This window comes from Patiria miniata, unplaced genomic scaffold (assembly GCF_015706575.1).
Source record: "Patiria miniata isolate m_02_andy unplaced genomic scaffold, ASM1570657v1 HiC_scaffold_28, whole genome shotgun sequence".
Taxonomy (NCBI): Eukaryota; Metazoa; Echinodermata; class Asteroidea; order Valvatida; family Asterinidae; genus Patiria; species Patiria miniata.
This window is the reverse complement of record NW_024037067.1, coordinates 3326676-3350305: the sequence shown is the minus strand read 5'-3', so window position 1 is coordinate 3350305 and position 23630 is coordinate 3326676. Positions and strand designations below refer to the sequence as shown.

General features: G+C 37.8%; 1 protein-coding gene across 1 annotated transcript; it reads left to right on the top strand.

Moving 5' to 3' along the window:
• The first annotated feature begins 82 nt into the window (after positions 1 to 82).
• LOC119735003 (ras-related protein Rab-40C-like) lies at positions 83 to 23333 on the top strand. Its single transcript, XM_038208677.1, has 6 exons — positions 83 to 315; positions 2984 to 3290; positions 11423 to 11483; positions 15099 to 15237; positions 16271 to 16493; positions 19471 to 23333. Exons 2-6 carry the CDS (start codon positions 3131 to 3133, stop codon positions 19704 to 19706), a joined length of 819 nt encoding a protein of 272 aa, XP_038064605.1. The 5' UTR covers positions 83 to 315; positions 2984 to 3130; the 3' UTR covers positions 19707 to 23333.
• Positions 23334 to 23630: the final 297 nt, after the last annotated feature.

The following is a 23630-nucleotide window of genomic DNA, read 5'->3' as shown; positions in this document are numbered from 1 at the left end:
ACAGTAAAAAACGCACGACGCCCTCAATAGTTCGAATTGTAGTGACTGGTTCCCGCCTGTGATTTGCAGGCGTTTCATAATTGTGCAGTAAACCAGTGCATATTGTGTGTCACAATTTCCCGTCCGGTCGAGTCGAAATTTACTTCGCAAAATAGTGTGCACGACGAACGCGACGACGACGATCTTTAGTCACTGTGGATTTCGACCTGAACATTATCAGATTTATCGATGTCCTTTTCAAGTATATTTGACTTCAAACTTAACTTAAGGCATGATAGACTAAGACCAGCAAGTGACGGATGGTAGTGCGAGAGGGTAAGTTACATTCATTCATTTTCGATGAGAACAAATTCAGTGATTGTAATGTGTATGATTGTTGAGCAGTCAGCTCAGAATTCTGGACCGCTTTGCTCAATGTAACTTTGCATTCAGCATTTTTTGTCCATTAATTGTGTAACTCGAAGTCAAACTCAAAACCATCACATAAAAATGAATTTGTGTGTGTGTGTATGGTTGAGTCATGCTGTTTTTGTTTACATTCATCAAGATTATTTTGATTTTTGGTGATTGTTAAATTTATGGAGAAGTTTAGTTTAGGACACCTCCCTTTTTGACTTGATTGACTGCAAATGATTGACTCAAATTTTCTAAAATAAATTTGCAGCTGTTGAGTGTTGTGCGCTTTCTTGCAAATTGCTCAATCTTTCTTGCAATTGCTCAATCTCATTCTTAAGAACGAGCACGCATTCTTAAGAATGAGCACGCAGTCTTAGGTAGACCCGTGAACGTGGCTTGTAAACTGCGCCATGCTAAGTTGTACATGTTCGAACCAAGCGAAATCGGCCTTCCGTGACAAAGACTTAACATTGCCTTACCGTGTGATAAGTATTCACATATCAAGCTCATTGATGGCAAATTTCGTTGAAATGACACATCCTGAACACGCGGACAGGCAAATTTAGATTTCTAGGTGAGTACTCAACATCCATACGAAATAATGTATGGCGGATCGATTTCGCTAGTTTCGAAAATACACAACAGCGAGGTGTTGTATACAACGATAGTTCACGGTTCTAAGTCTTAGGAATGGGCGCTCATTCTTAACATGCTTAAGATTGCGTGAGCGTTATTACGTGCGCAATTTATGAATTTTGTGCAATCTTAACAAACATTGCACGGCATATTTATGTTAAATTAAATGTATTGGGGTTAAAGGGGAAATAATTCATGTAACGAGAAAAGAAAATGATTTATACTTCTGTACTGGTTTAAATATGATAATTTGAATTAAATTAAAGCTGTTATTATAGCTTTTTTCTGCCCCCCACATGAAGTTTTGTAATAACGGAGGACTGGTAACTAGTCTTGGAAGTGCTTTGTTTAGTCTAGACAAGTTACAAGTCCCTGCATCCATACAAACCAGGGCAGTTTTTTGTTTTTTTTGCAGCATACATAATTTAACCAATCACATTACGCACCCTAACATGAATATGAATCTGTGTGGATGGAAGACACTTACTTAAGTTACTAGTTCTCGTAGTGATGCCCCTTCAATTAATTTTATCCCAACCAACAAATATTTGATGAAAATGGACATAGGTTCGAACTGACTGACCCATTCCAATAATCATGATCCATTGACAATGTGTGCCGCAGATGATAAAAACACGGCGGGCAGATCTTCAACACTGCGAACAACGCCATTGTTCCCCCCCTCCCCCCCTGCTTTTGTTATCCCAAAAATCTGAATTCTTATTTTTCCAGTACACTACATGTATGTCTCTTATTATTTCCCCCCCCCCAATACGTTTTTCCCCTAGTGACCTTGCATTGTAACAGACTATAGGCTAATTATTTAAGTATAGCCCAAGAATCGGTGAACGAGGATACAGCTAGACTCGCCAAGTGCAGCCAGTGCTCGGCATCGACAAGACCGTTCTCTCGTTGCGCATTCTTAAGAATGTGTGCCCAACCTTGAAGAATATTTTTTCTCAAAGATTGCACAAGGATTCAGTTGCGCAATCATAAGAATGTGCGTGCTCATTCTTATGATTGCGCAAATCACAAGAAAGCGCACAACACAGCTACAAATACAATACAGCCTTTTTTTTTATTGAGATCAACTCTAGGTTTTTATAATTTTGATTAGTAGGCCTACTTTGGAAGAAAATGAGACTTTCTTACCTGTTTTAGCACTTAGTTAGAGAAGTGCGAGGCACACAGCAGTCCTGGCACTTCAGGCAGTGTCAGTGTCAGTGACAGTGTCATCAATCATTTTAACCCATAACTTTCCTCATAAATAGAAAACCTACATGTACATGTTTGTACCCTCTTTCTACAAAATAAGCCTGCTGATATTCAATATGGTATTAGCGAACTAAAAAAAATGTAAAGTTACTTTTCCTGCTGGTAAACCAGGTGAGTCCCAAACAGTACTGGTCCCAAAACATTAAAATGTCTTTTTGTTCTCTTAAAATTTATATGGAACGGGGTCCTAAACTGCACAATTTCCATTTATTGATCATACCATACCACTACAGGTGCAAACACTGCGATAACAAAGAATCACTATTCTGTCACTGTTTTCGTTTCGCAGTCTGTCATGTTTCAGTTATCCAACACGCACTTGATGCATGGAGGTAGGAAACAAACATTGAAACGGCATGCACACAAAGTCGTAAACTTGCGTGGGAAAATAAATGGATAGATTTAATTTACACATGTACCGGTATGTATGTGACATCCCACGCACATCATGTAGGCCCTATGGATATGTGCAAAAAATAACAGATGACCAATTTCCTTGTTTTTATAAAATAGTTGGTTCTATTTTTTCTATCCTAGTATTTATTTTTCCCCTTTCCCCCGATGAACCATGCAAGTTGGTACACTGAACAACAAAAAGATGCCTGTCGTAGAAGTCTTTCCTATCTTTCATACTTTTGTAATGGTTTGCGTTTGTTTTAATATTCTTATTTCACAGGTGACGTCCTGAAACCAGGTATTCAGCTATTTCACCGGGGACACACGGTACCGTACATACAAAACACTCAGCACCGCTTTGCACCACACGTTTCAAGGCAGGCATTGATTGGCCAGTCAGGCCCCTCCATTCAGCAATGCCACTAACATGAACGGGTCTCCAACGCCGCGTCGGAACCGGACGGCGTACGACTACCTGCTGAAATTCCTCCTTGTCGGCGACAGCGATGTAGGAAAGGGGGAGATATTGGGTCGGCTTGATGACAGCGCCAACGACATCACGTTTGGGACTTACACCAGTGTGAATGGTAAGAACGTCTGGGTTTTCTCCCCAGCTAGTGCCAGTATGAATTCATGTATTGTGGGGGGAGAGAGGTGAGTTGGGGTAAAGTGGCTTGCTGAAGGACACAACCCATAGCCAACAACTGGCCAACAATTATTCTCTGCAAGCTGCAAGCGACCATTGTGTAACTTTACTGACATGAAAACACATGCATATAAATTTACACATGTGTGTATTATTTGATGTTCTGTATTCTGTGCATGTTGAACAAGCAGTGATTCAGCACTAAGTATTCACATCATGCAGCCCTTGCTATGTTGTCCTTGGATTTTTTTTTAAGCTTCTCAAATTAATAAGTTTGAACAAAATGCCAGTTTGAAAACAATTTCATGCATAGACCTGGGTAGCACATGATTACAGAACACGCACACAGTAGGGGAATACACCTTTCCAGTCAACAGTCCCTGTGTTGTGGCTTGTGTAGCCATTTGAAAAGGTCTTTTGTTCAACGAGAAGCAGGTGTTGATGTCAGAAATACAGAGGGAGTCCCCACGTGCTGTTGCAATGCAGGTCATAAGGTTCAAAGGATCCATAGGATGAATTTTTCTTAGGAACACATGTTGTTCAACTTTCTACAACTCTTAAATGTATGAAAACTATTTGATATTCCTTTTTGGTTAATTGAAAAGTGAATTTTTTTCAAACATTTAAGATTCGCCATTTTTTTCTGGGTGCTGTTGCTGTGATGTCATTTCAGGAAGACACTTTTCAGTTTAGGGGTTTTCTTTTCAAATTGTGAACACAAAAAAGTGTTCATTGAAAATATTTGTAAGAAAAGTTTACTCATTGACTTAGTGCCATGTGAAGACACAACAGCGAATTACAAAAGAAAAGACAATTTACAACAGCAAAATATCCAAAATTCTGGCAACTTTTGGTGCTGAAAAAGCTGTAACATTGAGGTTTCTGCCTTAATGACATCACGCATTTGCCCATGAATATGGAAACCATTGGCATAAAAACCAAAAAGGCACCAAAATACCCTTGAAAATGGCAAACAAGGAAATTGAAATATGGTTAAATGGGATACAAAGGTGCATTTTCAAGGATTGCATTAAAAAAAATACATTGCATGCCATTTAACTTGTCTTTTGTTGCATACCAAATACACTGTGCTGTTGTACAGTGTACATTTATTGTGATCTTACTTTGGTTACACAGTCATCATCACACATGACAAAGGCCTATAACCAAACTAAATGTGTGATTGTTGCAAAAATACAAAACAGGAAGTTAAGGGTCACACTTTTAAAAAGATTCAATTTGCTAAATCATGCTTACTTCATTGTAATCCATGTACATGTAGGCCTAGGCCAACAGGTTTTAGAAAATCGCATTGTGAACACGCAGTCCCATTTTTCCCACTTTGTCATTGTACTCTGTAGTGATTCGTAATTTCTATTCCCATATTTGAGCATTTGGACAACTATGGTTTAGCTCGCCTGTCATCAGTCTTGGTTTAGTTTTGATAAAGCATGCAATAAAAACATGAATCCTATGCATAGTTTCATAAAAAGAGGAAACCAAATGAAAGAAAAACACAGCCAAACAATGGTTATGAGTAATTGCACTTGTTAAAAAAAGAACAGCCCCTAAATGCATGTGAAAACCGTAGGTACATTTATTATGCACACATGGTATCGCAATAAAATATTTGCAAAATGTACAGTGCACATTTATACGATGGGCTTACATTTCAGGGACACTTAGAAATCATCTAGACGTGGGCTAGTGCTAATGCTAAGTCACAAACATTTGACCACTGTTTGACACACACACAAGTATACACGCAGTCTTCATTCAATTCCTATCATTTTGGTACAGGCTGATGTTATTTTGTGATAAATTACAAGGTACGTGAATGTGTTCACTTTTCTTTGAAACTTAAAAAAATTTCTGTTTACATGAAAAACATACATCACATATCCACTATGATTATATGAACTGGGTGTTTGTGACATGTGTGGTAATATTTGGATTGTTCCTGTGAAGTGGTGCAGTGTCCTTAATTGATGTACCATGAGTCGAAGTTGTTTTGCCAAAATCTGGTCAAAGTGCTGTTACATGTGCCACACACATGCCTGTCAAGACATGTTTTGGGTTTACTACAAGTACATGTACATGTACATGTAAGTACGATGTATCAACAACAAACTGCATGTACCATGAACATTTATTATACGTACATGCACATGTGCAAAATATCCTTGTAAAGTGCACAACTAAAGGTAGAGTTTAAATTGATTTGTTCATTAAATGAAGAAGACTCAAAATTGAATAGCATCAGATTTGTCCTTACAGCCTGCATGAAAAGAGATCAGGGCAATTTCATCACAACACAAAATGCAAAGGTCATGCGTTGTACAGCTAGGTCACAATTTATGGAAGGACAAAATTGACTATTAGAACGGTGAACTGTAAGGCTCAGTATATACAGTTCATAATTTATACAATGCATAGTCAACATACAAGATCCGTACATGTACACGTACGTGTACGTGGAGTTAAATTGTTTCACGAATATGCATTGTTTCCCCACAATTCTTTGTTTACTCCACAATTCCACACTGTAAACAAAGAATGACCTTTATTGTCAAACATGTTCTAATCTATTTTCGGGCAGGCTGTGAAAATAAATCTTGTTTTATTTGGTATTCGCCAACTTGAATTGCATTTAGAAAGATTCAATTTATGTGCATTTAGCTCATTTTTAGACTACAGTTTTTAAATGATTACAATAATTTTGGAAATGTAAAGATTTTGAATTTTACTTTTAGGCTGGCAGATAAATGTATTTGTGGATGCATAAAATTACAATAACACTGTAAATTGGTGTATTTTCCGATAGTGAATGACAATTTGTTGTCCCCATTCACTGCCTCTACATGTAGGAAGACAACATGACAATGTAGTTCAGTGAACTCCTAATGCCCTATTGTAACCGTTGCCGGTATAAACATGTTTTCCTGCCATCTGACCAACGGCGACTTGACTGCCCAACTAAGTGGCAATCGGCAAACAGTAGGAACAAAACGTAAAAGCCAAGCTCTTAAATGAAAGCTGGACGTTGCATTGACATGACCGGAAAAAAAAAAAAAATACACGTGCGATGCGTCTGCGAGACGCAGATCGCGGGATGAATCCCTACTTGGATTGAGGCAAGGGGACAGTTGGCGGCAGACAGGTTGGAACCGGTGTAATGGATACCGGTTAGATCGGACGTGTCCGTAAAGCCCCAAGGAGCCTGGAGTAGTGTCTTGAGATGAGACGGTTTGCTGTGGAGACGGGGATGTGAGGTCTGATGTCGAGTTGTAATGACTTAATGGCTTGGGTATGGCTCAGTTAACTTTTGTGACTGATGTTGACTATGCATGGACTCGTACAAATGTATTTACATCCTTTTACATGCATGGAAAATAATAATAAAACATGTAATAATACAATTACTTGTCCTAAAGTAGGACTAACCTTTAGCTTTGGAGTAGAGTGTATGAAAAATTGAGTCCTGAAAAAAAAATTGGGGAGCAAATCGTGTGGCAGGAATAACAGGATTGTGGGGTACAATAAAAATACAGGACTGTTGCAAACTGATTTTAGTGTTCTTTTTCATGTTAGTCCAAATGTTTCTAACCTTAAAAATTAAATAGCATGCTTTCAATTTTGCTCAGATGTACGTACAAATGTACTTGTACTAGTTGTAGTTGTACATTTACTCGCTCATTTGAATTTACAATGTATACTCTACCAGTACATACAACATGTATGTACGTGTACTCCCTTACAATAAATAACTGGGAAGTTTCCGTGTTGAAGAAAAATATTAAACATGTTGATGTTTTATAAAATTAATGACTTTCTGTTCTATAGTGCCAATAAAAGTACAATTTGTCCATGTGCCAAGTTACACCTGACCATGGTTATGTTCAGCAGTCGTAATTGACTACCACTTTACCCATGCATCGTTAATGAGATTTCCTGTATTGATTTTCTGCATGGCTCTAAATCTGACAGTTGGCTGCACTGCAGGTGGGCCACATGCTCCACAGCCCATTACAGACCATATTAAAAATCCATTTACATAATTAAATTTGCATTTATGTACATACTGACCCTTTATTGCTTGTGGGGCAGGTTTTTAAAAATCTGAAAATTTATATATATTGTGAATATATTAATACAGAAAACATGTGTATGAAAATTCAGTTAGCTTCTTTTCCGCTTTTAATGTGGGTGTTCACATGTAGGCAGCTAAATTTTGTTGATTTTTAAAACAAAATTGAAGGCATTTTATTTTTTATTTTCATGTAGTGCTCACACCTGTTCCCAGCCCAAATAGAAAAGGACGCCCTTCACCTGACCCCTTGGTCCTAAATTCTCACTTCCAATAACAAAATTGGGACCCAAAATGACCCTTACACCCGTTACTGTCTGCCAAACTCGCTGCCAGGGCCTATAACAAAGACGTCAGCAGATTTCACTCTGCAGCTCGGGGCAAGGAAAATTTACAAGCCTCACAGGTTCCTATCATAATAATTTAAATCCCTGTGACAGGCATGGCATGCCTCTGTATACAGAATCGCAATACTACACTGGTTCCCCGAATTGCTGGTTTTTATTCTAAACAAATAAATGTGGAAGGTTGTATTTCATACTCTGCAGGAGCCGGGGCTAATTTGTGGGGTGGGGGATGTCGGTGTGAATTGACACGATGATTGGAGTACAATTTGTTTATATTGAGGCGAGAAGGTTTTATTGCCGTGCCCAGTGAGTTCAGTTTTGCAAAGTGTATGGGTCGTAAAGGTTTTTGTGATAAATGTTTATAGTATTGGCTTAAAATTTGTATTGGAAATGATAATTGGTTTTCAGCAAAATATTTGATAATGTATGTATGTGAGGAACGAAACACCAACTTGGTCCACTCAGGGTGTTCAGTTGGCTCAGTCCTTTCCTTGCCTTCCACCTCTGAGACCCAGGTTCGAATCCCGCCCAAGCATGAGGATTTGGTTTTCAGTCCTTTATACCTGATTCTTTGGGTAGTCCCAAGAATACTTTTAATGGATTTTCCTCCCACCTCAAAGACTGAACTAGTATAGGCCTATAATTAATGTCCTTGTAACATGGTCATGTTTGTTTTTAATGTGGTGTGTACTGTCCAGAAATTCAGTAAATTAGATTTTGAAATCTAATTTGTGTTAATGGAAATTCACAGTGGTGTGCCTAATTGAGCTGTATACACGGCTGCCTGATTTGATTACTCTACCCAAATCCAAATTTATACAAACATAAAGCAAAATAAAGGAAAAGCTTTTGTTATTATTGCAAAGTCTTTGGTTGTGTAAATTCTCCAAAATATTATGAAATACTGATGTGATTGTGCTTAAATAAAAAGCCAGTCAAAATTCTGCTGTTTCCGTATGATCCACGATGTACAATGTACATGTACATGAACAATGTACGTGCACTAAAATATATTGTATTTAATTATAATTGGCACGTAAACTGGATGACATTTTATTTATTTCCTCCCGAATCTATGAATGTCAAATGCGCCAATATGACTCATAATGAGATGCACTTTCCATTGTTCCAGGCAGTGGCCATTGTATACCAAAATGCAGAGCTGCACGTGCACTTAAAATGGAACGACACGGCCTATTTTCCTCTCTGGAATATGTACGTCAATGCATGGTCCCACTAGAATATCAAACAGGTTGAACACAATGTCAATGAGATTTCTAGGTTTACAATTATACCAGTACATGTACACATACATTTAGTGTATACAGAAACAAAAATGAGTGGGTTTTTTTTTGGGGGGGGGGTAGAAATTTGAATGCTGACACATTTTTTTATTCAATATAACTGCCACAATTTTTAATTACATTTTTTCCTTTTTAAATATTTCGTTTAAATTCTGAAACCTGATTTTTTTTGCTTAAAAAAAAGTCTTTTAAATTCATTTGTAAAATTCAGTTATAAAATTCTGGCAAATTTTCTTGTGATCAACTCTGTACACACAAAAAATGCTCATTCATTGGCCCCAGAGTGAATTTAAAAATGATGACTGTTTTACATGTGGTTGCAAAAAGCCAGTACTGTTATCCTCACGAGTATATGAAATATTCCCATTCTAGGATTTTCCCTGAAAGTACACTACTTTAACTCAATTAAAAGACACAATTAGATTATATCAGGATGACCGACCCCCTACAGGAAACCCCCCTGAGGTATGATTACTCATAAACACAACGTCAACAGACCATAGGCCTTAGAAACACACTGATAATGGCTTCATACAGCTATATTATAATACAACGTGTGCCTAGGGCTGTGGTATTATGACCTAGAATGAATAATGACAGAAAAAATGTCAGAAACATTGGTACACTCATCCACTGTTCTGCCACAAAAGGGTGCTACAGGTTTATGTACAGTGTATGTAAGATTCCCAAAAAGTTGGCTTTCAGAAAATGGGCCAAACTTGATTTTAAAACCAGATGGCGCAATCATGGCTGTATTTTTTGTTACATGCATTACATTTACGTACATTCACAAAGTTGTGTATTTTGAAGTAGAGCAAGTCAAGTGAACAGTTTTTACTTGAAACCTGTTCTGCTAATTTTTTTTTTGAAATTTTGATTTTGACACTGTATTAGGGGCAGGTCAAGTTTATAATGTTTCTCTGAAAGTGAAACCTGTTAGGCTAAAACAGGTTTTGTTTTTAATTATGGGAAAATTTCATTTCTATGCGGCCCAGAATGGACGAAAGAAACTTCAGTAGTTGGACTGAAACATATTTTTTTTCTAAAGCTAAAATTACAAATTCCCTGGTTTCAGTGCTGCGTGCTGATTCATACATGTATGTGGAACTGATTTTAAGGTTAAGTACTCAAGTAATGGCCAATAATTTGAAATATGTAAAACAGAGCTAAATAAGCAGGTATGCAACTTTTCCTCGGATCCGTTGATTTCCTCGTTTTTAACCTTCATGAATGCCATTACAAATTGAAAATTACTGTACGAAGTCATGTATTGATAATAATTTCCTTGTTTTTTTTCTAAATTGCTAGTTGCATGCCTGAATATGACAGTTTGGTTTTCATCAAGTTTAGATGGGAGGTCCTTACTGTCTTTGCTGACATCTGTCTGTCATGTCTGTAAGGTTTTCCCGGAGCCAATTTCCTTGGCCGCTTGTTCTTGGAAACAGAGAATTGTGTCCAAGTGTAATTGGGTCACTGACCAGAAAACTGTTGACCTATAGGCCTATCATATTACCTGAGTGCTTGAGTTTCTAATATTTGAAATTTCGAATGTTTGGTCGTTATTGATTGCATATTCGAATATTTGAATTAAGTCATTTATAATGACAAACTTGTGTCAGTTTTTTTCATGTGCACAGTGTTTGTTTTTCCAAAAGTATCCATATATATTTACAAAATATATAAACATCATTTTCTGCTTTTAATGGGGGAAAAAAATGCTATGACACCTTTTCTTTTCAGAGTTCAACATTTTACATGACTCATAACTGAGCAATTCCAATTTTCCGGCTTAAATTTCTTTCTGACAACAATGTTTTGCAAAAACAAATTATGATTGATAGCCTGCATGATAATGACAAGGATATTAGATAAAAGGATAAACAGCTCGCTTGAAAATTGACTCGGCTGGTCGGTCAAGTATCGTAAAAAAAAAAAAATTAAAACCCTTTAAGATTCAGATTAGCGATAATTTGTTGGCGGCATCAATTTCATGCATGAGGGATGGAACAGGGCTGTTTCCCTTGTCAACTTCAATCAGCTCTGAAGGAGAAATATCAGAAGAATGATGGACTGAGTTGAGAGATTAGGGCAATGCCTTTCCTGAATTGATGCTCTTGTGGAGTAATGGAGATTAATCCGATATCAGGTTCCAAGTTTAAAGGTGTATTGCAATTTGTGCTTGTTTGTGGAGAAGTTTTCTTTGAGAGTTTCAGACCTACGTATAATTTCCAATTTCCATACATATCCCTGGTAGTAGAAAAGCAGAAGTAATTGTGGGCATACGGAATTCAAAACTACAATGAAAAAAATGTTGTTCTTTTTGTTCTCTTTGCAGGAGTTGATCACAAGATTACCACTATTCTGTTGGATGGAAAGAGAGTGAGATTAGAGCTGTGGTAAGTACAAAACTACCGGTAGTTAGGAAAAGACATCATAAATAAATTTATTCTCAAAAAAAGATTTTCAGGCCATTATGGCCCATCAGGCTGGCGTTTATCTCCGGTTTACTTGGCGTGAAACGATTGAGAATATTTCTATTCCCCCTGGATGGGATGCTAGTCCATTGCAGGTTATTCCCCAGCTGATGTCGTACCCTTTTATACTCCTGGGTGGAGAGAGGCAAGTGGAGTTAAGTGGCTTGCCCATGGACACAACATAATGACATGTTGCTGGATTCAAACCCCAGACCATAGAAGCTAGAGGTCCTATTTTTTCACTATCGTAACATTTTTTTCTCAATGGAATTTAGACCTTCCAGTAGAACACTGTACTATGACAAAGATCAAAATGACTTTGTACTTTTACGAATGTAAAGATATTAAACTGAGTTACAAAAATGTATATCATTTTATTTTAATTTTCACTGTAATATTGTGCATGTACATAATGTACATAGGGAAGAATACTGCATTAATATTATACATTAATATATCATAAAAAAAAAAATTGTTTGGAGAGTGAGTGCATGCCCACACGAAGGTCACCATGAAGCAAAGAAAGCAGTGATTATAACCTTGACCCAAGTGTGTGAGTTATAAATAGAAGTCAATGTACATGTACACCCATACAAGTGGGGACTACACATGAGTTGGCCCATGGTACTATTACTTGGGGACCAAAGATGCTGTGGGGACAGCAGAAAGTCCTTATAATTCGGTCCTAATTAACAATAAATAACTTGCCCATGTACATGTAGGCTTAACATGTGCAGTCTCCATGTCCATGTTACATTTGTACACATGTACACATGTGTAATTTGTCAGTTGTGAAAACATACATACATGTACTGTGCATTTAATTCATAATTTTAACATACATACATGTACATGTTTATATGTAAACTAAAATTATTTCACATAAAATATAGTGATGCATACATGTACAGGTTCGTGTACGTACATAAACAAACTTGAAAATGCACGTCAACAATTTATAGTTTATTATACAGTGTATGAACTTTCATTTTAATGATGACATTTTGTACAGTCTACAGAATGTTTTTGCAAAGTGCAAAATTGTACACTGTATTTCATTTGCCGTGCTTTAATTTTACAAGTAACATATTGCTGTTGGTGCTCAAACCGTTTGCGAAGAGAAAATTAATTACATTTCCAGTCATTTTTCATCTGGACAAATCGTTGCCACCTCTCAGGTAGAAGGATAAGCCATTGATTATGCCGCCTTGAGATTAATAAGTGCGTTTACCGCATTGATCCCCTTCTGTAGTCGGAAAGATAGAGGGCAGTATTGATTCTGCTTTAATGGGCATATAATCGTAGAATTATTCAGAGTTGGGTTTAAAATGAATTTTGATTTTGTACTTGAGGTTAACGATGACAAGATACGGTATAAAAATCTATTTTTTTTCTTTGAAAAAATTCTATTCTGAAAAAAATCGTTCTCGAAATGACTAATAAAACAACATGCCATGCAAAATGTTGGGGAAAAACATTGTTTGCACCACTACATAATTTCTTTAGTGTCCATGGCTATTGCATACTAGTTGAGGGAAGATTTAAGCATTCATTCAGTGGATTTAATGTTGGCAGAGTAAAAAAAAAAATGTTGAAAATATTTTTTCTTGAAGAAATCTCCTTTGGTTGAACTTGCCCTTTGAAAAGATCTGTAACACTTAAGAAATGTTGCCAAATGCTTGCCAAGTACAACATGGAGCATCGGGAAGACATTGGTAATGTAACGTCATTGGACAGCTGCAGAGGACACCGGCACCAGCTGATGGCGGGGAGCCGATGAAACCCTCGCACATTACTGGAGCGACCGATAACATACAGCCAGACGGGGCCCAAACATTCCAATTGAATTAGGGAGGAATTTCGGGCATATGAAGTATCCCGTGTCGGTCCCTTGAGGATGAATTATTTTCAGAAGGAGAGGCAATAAAAGAAATAGAGAAACGGCGGTGGAATGGAATTGGCCGGTTAACACTTAGTAGATTTTAATGGCTTGGAGGCCTCGTAGCGCCGTGGATCCCAATAAATCAGGACTTGATCGGATTGATTTATACAAATTGGAAGTTCATCAAATTTGTTTTCCAAGACAAGCCCGTTTATTTTTACCCCTGTACTGTAGGTCATGAACTAGTGTAACAAGAAATTGTAAATTTGCAGTAATTTTTTTTTAGGGTGCCTAACGATAGCGGAAAAAATTGATTTTTTATCATGACCCAGTATTTATTCAAAGTTCATAAAAATGTCTTGATATGCAGATGAAGTCTAATCTCTCTAAAGCCACGCCCCTGATGGGTTTTCATTGGCTAATGCCCCAGCCATGTTTTGCATATATGTATAATAAAATCATGAATCATTTTTGTTATCACCTTGCAAATTAGTAGCACCGGTACCTAATCTCGTTTGCACCATTCATTGAAAAAGAAATTATTCCTGCTTATAAATGGAAAAATATACTAAAGTTAGTGCACATATTTTTTTAGATCTTTAATTGTAATTTTGCAACGGGTTGGTGTAAAGTTAAGATATTACTTTTATACTTAAATACAACATTTGTGAGGCGTTCTGGCAAAATGAGACAGAACTGGGCAGAGGTCGAAATGAGGGTTTGTAGGCATTTTTAGGAAAGAGAATAAGATTCCCCTTACAATGTTTCTTGCATTTCAATCAGACTTTTCGTTGACAAGTTATGGCTGTGTCAAGTTCGCATTTTAGTGACATGTCAAAAAGTAAAATACTGAGAAAGAGAAAAAGGCCCTTAAAGTTCTGTTTGTAGTCTCAAAAATGAAAGATGTCATTTTTTTTTCCTTAAAGACACTTTTATTCCTCAGTTTTTATACTATTTCTTTGAACTATGCGTAGTAGACATATCAAAGATTACAAATATCAATAAACCCCCATTCGTTTTTTTTGGTGCTTTTTTCTCCACTACGGCACGTGCCCAGTTCCGTTTCATATTGCCAGAACGCCTCACATTTGTTCAAGTTCAATGGTAGTCCATCCCTGGTTACATGTACTCCCATAGCAGACATTGAGCCACAGAATTCTGTGTAAACACAGAATATTGTCTTCCATTTCACCAGAAAACAGTGAAGCATCCCCGTTGACATTACCTACATTTCCCAGCAACTCATGCTTTGCCCACGGCTACATTAACCTAGCTTGCATTGGGTTACAGACCTCAAGCACACTTGTACTTAACCGTGTTGGTGTGTGTTTCATATGGGATTTCAATAGGATGCTTTATCAAGTTACAGGAAGTCCTATCTGGTCACATACAGGGTACATCTGTGGATATACCAAATTATAGTATTTCAGGAAAAAACAACTACAAACTCTGGATGACAAGTGCATTCACATGTGTACATGTACTAGTACCTCATCGGGACCATTTACACTTAATGTAAAAATTTGTAAAACTCTGTGAAAAATGTTGTGTAGGGGATTCCCAAAGATATCTGATTCGGGGAAATCTTGTTTTTTATTTCATTGTGTTCAAGGTCTGTCATTTACAAGGCATTTTAATTTGTTGTTGTCTTCTAGGGATACGTCAGGCCAGGGAAGGTTTTGCACTATTCTCCGATCCTACTCCAGGGGAGCGCAGGGCATCCTGCTAGTCTATGACATCACAAGTCGATGGTCGTTTGACGGCATCGATAGATGGATCAAAGAAATTGACGAGGTACTATCATTTTCAGGGTTCTGTTACTGTGATCTCAAAAAGAGACTTTTCTTTGGAGAATCTGTTTAAACACTGATCATTGAATGCCCGGTCTGCAATAACGTAACATAGAAAAATATAAGAAGTTACAATAAATTTCAGTTTCAACAAAATATGGTCTTGAGAATTCATTATAAAGAAAATGGCCTGAGCCGCCTGATAACCTGTTATAGAAAATGGCCGTTACAATTCTTAAAAATGGCCTCTGAAATAAATCGTAGTTATTATAATTGGAGAAAGAAAGCCACCATTCAAATCCATTCAGAGTTTGCTATTCTATTAACTGACACTGTACTTTCTAGTCATTCATCCTGTGCAAACTTTTACTTCAAAGTGTGCAAGATCCTCCAAACAATTACTACAAGGTGAACAGTCGTAAATTGCCCATTAATATATATTGGATATAAGAAGGGCACTGGTCCTGTGAACACCCACCAGTCTACGAAAACCGATCGCAATCGGCAATCAATCTAAAGCCGTTTGATGATCTCGCGATAATGATGGAGCTAGAGTGATGGTGTCAGTGAGAGAGGAGGGAACCGCTTTTGAAGCGGGGAACTGACCAAGATAGGTGTGATAAGCTCCGCTAATGCATGTTGTGATTGATGCGATTAAACGCAGTGAGTGCAAGGCGATTAACGTCAGTGACCCCAGAAAATCGCCAGTGAGAGATGTGTTAAGGTTCAAGAATGGTAAACATCCATCAAAATATTATCTAAAAATGTTGGGGTTCTGATAAAGAAAAATGATATTTCTTCTTCCTTGAGTTAAATAATACTCATCAAATGTGCGCACTTTTTATCCATTTCTGAAGCATTACTCTCATACAAGTACGCACATTAAAACATTTGTCCCATTTTGACTAACGTTTTTAATACAATTTAGCGACACTAAAGGATGTCAACGATTCCAGGTAAAGCAGCAATTCTGTATTGTAAATTGCTCATATTACATGAAACTAAAGATTCTCTTCCTTTCTGTTCCTGTTCTTCAGCATGCGCCAGGCGTGCCTAAGATCCTTATAGGCAACCGGCTGCATCTAGCCTACAAGCGGCAAGTCAGCTCGGAAGAAGCCCAGATCTACGCCGTCAAGAACGACATGGTGTACTTCGAGGTCAGTCCCCTCTGTGACTTCAACGTGACCGAGTCGCTGACGGAGTTGTCGCGGGTGGTGCTGAAACGCAATGGCATGGATCGGCTCTGGAGGACAAACAAAGGTGAGCGGACAATCAAAGCAGACTACCCCAACTCTCTATTTGTAACCGGGTGAGGGGGTACCTGCGCACAGAGTGCATACCCTAAAAGAATCGCAGGGGGAACATTTTGGCCCCCTGCAAATGTTTTTCTCGATATCAACGTCATACATTATTTTCTGCTTGCCAAACCTTATAACCTTTCTATGCAAACATACATTCTGGGCTAAGTTGTCCTTTCAGTCAAAATCAATCAAGTGACTGTTTTCAACAGTTAAGATCTCCCAGCCTACATAAAGCAGGATTGACTGGCTGTGACTGTTTGTGTAACTTGATCAGCTATGCTGTGACTGTAGGTGATTGATAAGCCAGCTGTGCCTACCACTTGTCTGCTTTTGTCTGTTGACTGAATTTGACTAGTCACAGTGCTTGATTGAAATATGAACTTTCTGCTGGTGACTAGCCTGTGTATTAAAAAAGGCATGGCTGGGGAAGAGGATTTATATTTCGACTGTCTGTGACTGTTCAGACAGCAGGAGGGTCAATAAGTTTTTATGTCCAATATCGTGCACATGTTTTGGACACTAATTTAAAAGCTCCTTTTCAATAGCGTTTGTGATATGGCCATTTACAAATAAAGTTCATCCTATGAACTGGACAGTTGGATATCAACATAGTTCAGGGAGTGCACAGTTTCTAGTTACCATGCTCAGTAACTGCTAGTCATCCCATGGGTTGGGAGGACAGAGCATAGCTCACATGCTGACTTATTAATCAACGCTGGCCTAGGTTACCTCACAAGGGATTGCATGAAAGCAAACCCCTGTCCAAGCAGAAACACATCATTGATGTGACGAGAGGAACCCCCCCCCTCCCCCTTCTCCTCTGGTTGCATATCACAGGAAATGGCCTCATTCAGTAGCAAAGGTCACAGCCCCAGTTTCTGATAGTATTACCAATGGGTCTAATTTCTTAAAGGGACACCAGATTTCATGATTTAATTAATTACAGGAAATGCTCCCATTTCAGTGGAGGAGTTCAAAGCCTAACCACCGTGTGGTAGTATTACCATAACGGTCCTAAATTTGAGATTCTAATTTCTTGCCAGTTTTGTACCTCAATTTTTAGGTTACACGTATTGGTATATCACATTTGACTGCATTTAGGCCTAAGTACAGCGTTAGCTGGCAATGAAATTGGATCTAGCAAACTGTATGCGTGTTAATTTCAGCATGAGTGAAGCGGCCGTGGTTAGGGCACAGTCTTGAAGATGACATAGGATGGTGACGGTCGATGGTCTAATTCTGTCAGATTGGACCGCCTGGCTCCGCAGTTTTGGCCCGTTATTGGCCTAGGGGCATTCATTACAGCCAATGTGCATAGGGTCTCTGGATTGGTTTATAAGCATCCTGGGTCACTGACCCACTTTGTTCTGGCGTTGTCTCACCAACTATTGACATGCTTAGTCCAAGGATGGTTGTTCCATGCCTGGGTTTTTTAAAAGAGGGCCCACTATGGTTTCCTTTTGTGTCCTCCGGTGTCATCAGTGTCCACTTGGCTTCACTGAATTCTGAAATAAAACCACGATCACAATGTCCACATGAAGTTTGCTTTGTGCAGGGACATATTCAGGACGTTTAGAAAGAGGTATTCCAGAGTAAATCATTTTCAAAGATGTTAAAATGGGCTTTTTGGGGTTTAAATGAAAGAGGTTGCTTTCTAAAGTGCACTTTATATGTAAATGTATATAAAAAACTATGATTAAATTTATTTTACTCTTCACTTTTGTTAAACTTGTAAATTGTGGTTTTCACGACCCCTTGACCCCTTAGGGTAGTAATATTAACATGGTAATCCCTAGGGAGGGGGGGGGGGGGGGGGAGGGGCGTGTTCTTCCACCCTACCGCATTTGCTGCCCATAACTTCTAGGATGCATATGATATGCACTAGTAAAGTTATGATGCATACATGTACATGTATAGTATGTGCACAACATTATCAGATGTCCCCTGTGTATTTCGCATTTCATAACCTATATCACAATATTTATATACACTTATAGTACAGCTTGGAAAGATGATCAATCTGGAAAGCATTTCCAAGGTTGAAGACATTAGCACCCCAGTTCCCCTGGTATACTTCTGCTCTCAAATTAGGAATGTTGAATGCCTTCGTATGTAACTGTCATGCGTGACCTTTTAAAAAAATCATCTTTAAAATTCGGTCAAGGATGTGATGGGAGCATTATGTTATGGGGAGGGTGGGTGGGACAAACAATTGATACACCAGTGCAAGTCTTAGCAAGAAATAAGAAATTGTAAGAAATAAAGAAATATAGATATCTTTGCCTGAACAATTGGATTTCGGAATTTGAAAATGTGTAGAGGCGTCGTATTAAAAAGAATTCCTGTCTTACTTATCCATGACATCTTATTGACTTAAAACAGTTATAAAGACAATTGCATTGAATAACAAAACAATTGTTACATGTGATACAATCCATTGGTTTTTATACCTTGGAGTTAATAATATTTATGGAAATATACAAAGTACCATTAATCACATAACCTGCTCACGACACTGTTATGTATTTCGAGGTCATAGTCTGGCCTTAAGGAAAATGAGTCAGTTGCTTGCACTGCATTGAAACAAGCTTAAAAGTGCAGTTCTGTCATGAGGCCCTGTCATATATAAAATTTAACCATGACAACCGCTGCTAGGCAACACTCCTTGAAAGCTTAAGTTTTATGGACCAAATATCATAAAGTTTACAATGTTCCCCTCCCCAGTTCAGAGAAAGCATGGTCCTGATTAGGTAAAATTGAAGGTGTTTTTGAAACTGTGTCCATTATGTGGTATTACGTGGTATACATAATTTGCATACGTTTACACTGTGAGTCTGAAAGGTTACAGTGATGTGTTACATGACATTAAAAACAGTTAGGGTTTAAAGATTTTCAATATGAGACAATGATGATTTCAATTTGATCCTTTTCTGCAGTGTTGAGCTTGCAAGACTACTGTTGCCGTGTGATAGTCAACTGCACGTCCACTTACACAATCGACAAACTGCCTCTTCCGCCCCAAATGAGGTCGCGTCTCAAATCGTTCGCTGACGCCAACCACATGAACCGCTATCTGCTGCCCCCATTGGACTTGCGCTCCAAGAAGCGCAGAACTATTTTGAACGTTATGGACCCACCGTACTCGTCACGGAAAAGCTGCGTCATATCGTGATAGGATGCAATCTTGTTGTCTGCAGTATGGTCCCGTCACGTCAAGACTGTCTCCCTTGTTGTGTTTCATGCAAAACAGTTTTCAGTGGATGTACATGATGCAGATGTAGGTACATTTGTACCAAGCCAGGAGCTGAATCTCATTGGAGACCTCTTAGCCAATCAGCATTGCCCTTCATCATGATGGGTCTGCCAGGGGTCAACAGGTCAATTTCAACCATACAAAGCCATGGGAAGGAGGTTGATGAATAAGGGTCGCCATTACACATTCTGTTCAGCTAAAAAAGCTACTATGTGCATTACATGAACAAGAAATTCTGGTTGAGTGTCATACAATGCATTCAGCAGTGTTAAATGTAAAGATAATGGCTGGGATCTACTGTTATCAATTCTCCAAAATCTTCCAAACCTCTTCGTAGACTATATGATGCTTATCAATGCCTACACTGATCTAATTGTTGTGTCCGTGCAACAAGGTCGTATCTCCCAAAATGGCGTGTGACGTCATGTACATGAAACGCAAGTTTTCAATTTCAAAAGGTCGTATCTCGCTTAAAATAACCCGGATGTACACACAAAGTCAACTGACGTCGCGATACACGAGATAAGACCTTGTTACACAGAGCGTATTTGCGCTAGATACGACTTTGTTGCAGAATCGAGTTATGACCTTGTTGCACTGACGCGACGTAATATCTGTGCTTTGGGCGTAACCCCAACCTTCCAAAATCCTTCAAAATCCCCCTGGAATCTTTTGATAATTTGCAGGATTGAGGAAGTTGAACCCAACTACTCCTAATGTACATAGGCCCTGATACCCACTGAAAGTTTTGGAGTACAAAGATTTGCCATTGGGTTCTTGCATGTCAGAGAAGCCGTGCAAGGCCGAGTCTGAGTCACAAATCCTTTTGGTCGGTGGACCGGTGCTGACTCAGAACGAAACACATTCAAGAATCCACTGACTCGGCAACTTTGACTGGAGAAGAGGAAGCAGTTTCTTACTCCCTTGGGAGCAAGCAAGTTTGTCATCTTCTTAAAAGCCCTACGTGACTGATGACTTGTTACCTAAAGTTTTTGAGTTTGACTTTTTGTTGTTTAATTGGACCTTTTCTGTTGGCTGTAGTGTGAAACTCTACAGTTTAATTTTTGACTTCCTAGCCTGAAGATTTTTTTTTTTTTAATCTGAAAGGGAAACTCTTCCGTTTGATTATCTGTTAGTACGAGTCAGCAGAGTTGTACACGAGCCAATCACAAGAAGGGTCAAGAGAAAGGAGTATTTTGAGGTTTCATTCTGCCTTAAATTTCTATCATCGAGACGCTGAGAAACTACGAACTGAAATCTCTCACTGGGGATATTTTGAATGACTGGTTTCCTTTTTGTTTGATGATTAGACATACAACATACACTGATTTGATATCATTAGTTAATCGGCCTGGTTTTCTTGTATGCATCTGTGACGGCAATGTGTGCTAATTACGTTTCTTTGTATCGCACATTTTTTCATTTCCATCATTGCTGATATGTGAACTCCGTGTAGCAATTGAAGATTTTGCTACGTGACGTACTTATGAGGGCCTGTAAAGGACACACCGTAGGCGCAACTTATCAACTGATGTGCACAAACCCCATAGGTACTGCGTGTTACACAAATGCACCAAACATGGTTGCACAGGGACAGTAATTTTGTGCTCAATTGTCACTCAAAAATATAGAGGGCTCACTTCTGCACGGAGTCCATATGTCGAGCATGAGTGCATTTTGTGAGGGTAAAAGACATCTGACGTTGACAATAATATCCATGTTGCCTATTCTAATTTCACTGAAAACAATGTGGCAGACAACCAACAATTTTTATAACAAGGTGAGGCTAAAAGATGAATCAGAAAGGACATTTCATGAATTTATTTCATGATATCGCAAATGTTGTTTTTTTACGCAAAGTGTTGTAAACAAAATAATTCTGTTGTAAAGACATTTGCAATGCACTAGATGCAGTCTGCAATTTCATGGAGAAAATTTGCACCTTTTTAACAGAAAATTGCGATCTTATGAATTTTTTTTATAGAAAACAAATGTCAGCATGTTCCTTTCAGGCCACCATAAGAGGCCATTGTAAAATCCGTTCTTGTAGTTGTGCATTGATGGTAGTTTTTCAAAGCGTTTGTAAATAGACCTGTACAGATGCTGCCATTATACACAAATGGTGCGTGAACGTGTTCTGTATATAGATGAAATTGTGAATAGATTTTAAAATGTATTCAATTTGGATGAGAATTACAAATGGCAGCAATAGATTAAAGAAACGAGCAAAAAAAAAGTTATGCAAAACTTCCATGCAGGCTAAAAGATAAAATGCATGGAATTTACACAACTCGTACATATTTTGGTGCATATTTTCCTCTAAATTTCACTGTAACTTGGCTTCTTACCATTCTTCAATATTTTTGATATACTTGTTGAAAATTTCAATTAATATTCAGTTGGAAGTTCATCATAGCTACGTGGAAAGTTTTGGCAAAACAAAAAATACAAATTGCACATGTTGGTCTGTGAAGTGCTTTGGTTTAAATCAGAACCCTGGCTGAACAGGCTGAAAAATAGTGAAAAATTGTAAATGTTCACAATGTTGCCATTAACATGGAATAAATTTGCTTCCACATTATAGTCATTCTTAAGTCATTTCATGTAAAAATCTCATGATGGTATAAAAGTAAGTTTAACCCTTACTTAGATCCCCAAATAAAATGTTTTCCCTTTTTACTTCCCACCACTGAGTGTGTTGGTTTGTGCAGTTTGGCCAGGAAATATTATGGTTTTATTCCTAGTATCTCCAAATGTAGTTTTCCAACTTATTCCAGATTTCAAGAAAAGATTTGTAGACAACCCGCTTAAGGTCAGTTATTTGCAAGGTAATTTAGTTTGCCATATGTTTATTATTGAGTATATGTTCCATAAAATCAGTTGTCTATTTATACATGCACATCAACTCTGTTGTTATTAACTCATAGCTGGTATTAGTTTTGAAACTTTTCTAGAAAAAGTGGTTTGTAATTTTGTTTGAGAAATTATGTGGTCCACCTGATTTTAATTATTTAAAAGTCATTTTTGTTGAAATATCTGTTTTTATGCAAATTCTTGTGTTAAACTGCTTTCTGCATATATGCTTGAGAATGCCATGTGTTATTCATACAAAATTATGAAAAAGTTAAATAGAAAAGAAAGTGTTTTGAAATGGTTTTACAAATTTGTTAGATTTTTGTTCAGTTTTATAATTAAAAAAAAAAACCTAAAAAATCAGTTATCCAATCACACAGCGGGATGTGCTCCTGTGTTCAGCAAAGAGTGATTTTGATTGGTTGAAAGTTTTCCATGTGATTTTGCTGTACATTCAGCAATTTTTATTGGTTGACTTTATTTCTATGATTCTGTTCAATTGATTCAATTGGTTAAAGATTTAACCAGTTTTCTTGTTATTTTTATGTTTTGATGCTGTATGTGTTGCTGTCGTTATGGTGCTTGTGTTATAATGTAGGATAATTTTGACAGAATTTTGTGAATGATATGAATACTTTAAATTTATTGTGAATACAGCAGTTTGTTTGAATTAAAGCCTAATTACAAACAAGAGATAGTGTCGTAAAATGTTCATCGTGTTGTTGTTTGACTGTGGACTCATCATATCGATATTCCTTTTCAAAATACAATGAAATTAAAAGCAGAGGTAACGCCCCCTCCAGGCCCGCCTGCATTATTATAATGTTGAGGGCGCTCGACTGTTTTTTCGGCTGTCAAAATTTCAGTAGTCTGGTAATTTCTTCGATTAAAATCGTGCTCATGTTGAAAAAGGTACTAGACTACCTGCCGAAGGCTTGCATGTTTACAACTGCCTAGGTTTCTAAAAATTCGCACCATGAAGAACAGATA

Excerpts from the sequence above, each read along its gene's own strand:
- LOC119735003 (XM_038208677.1), top strand. The coding sequence starts at position 3,131 with ATGAACGGGTCTCCAACGCCGCGTCGGAACCGGACGGCGTACGACTAC. Across the intron at positions 3,291-11,422 it reads GACTTACACCAGTGTGAATG|GAGTTGATCACAAGATTACC; the intron begins GTAAGAACGTCT and ends TTCTCTTTGCAG. Across the intron at positions 16,494-19,470 it reads GCTCTGGAGGACAAACAAAG|TGTTGAGCTTGCAAGACTAC; the intron begins GTGAGCGGACAA and ends CCTTTTCTGCAG.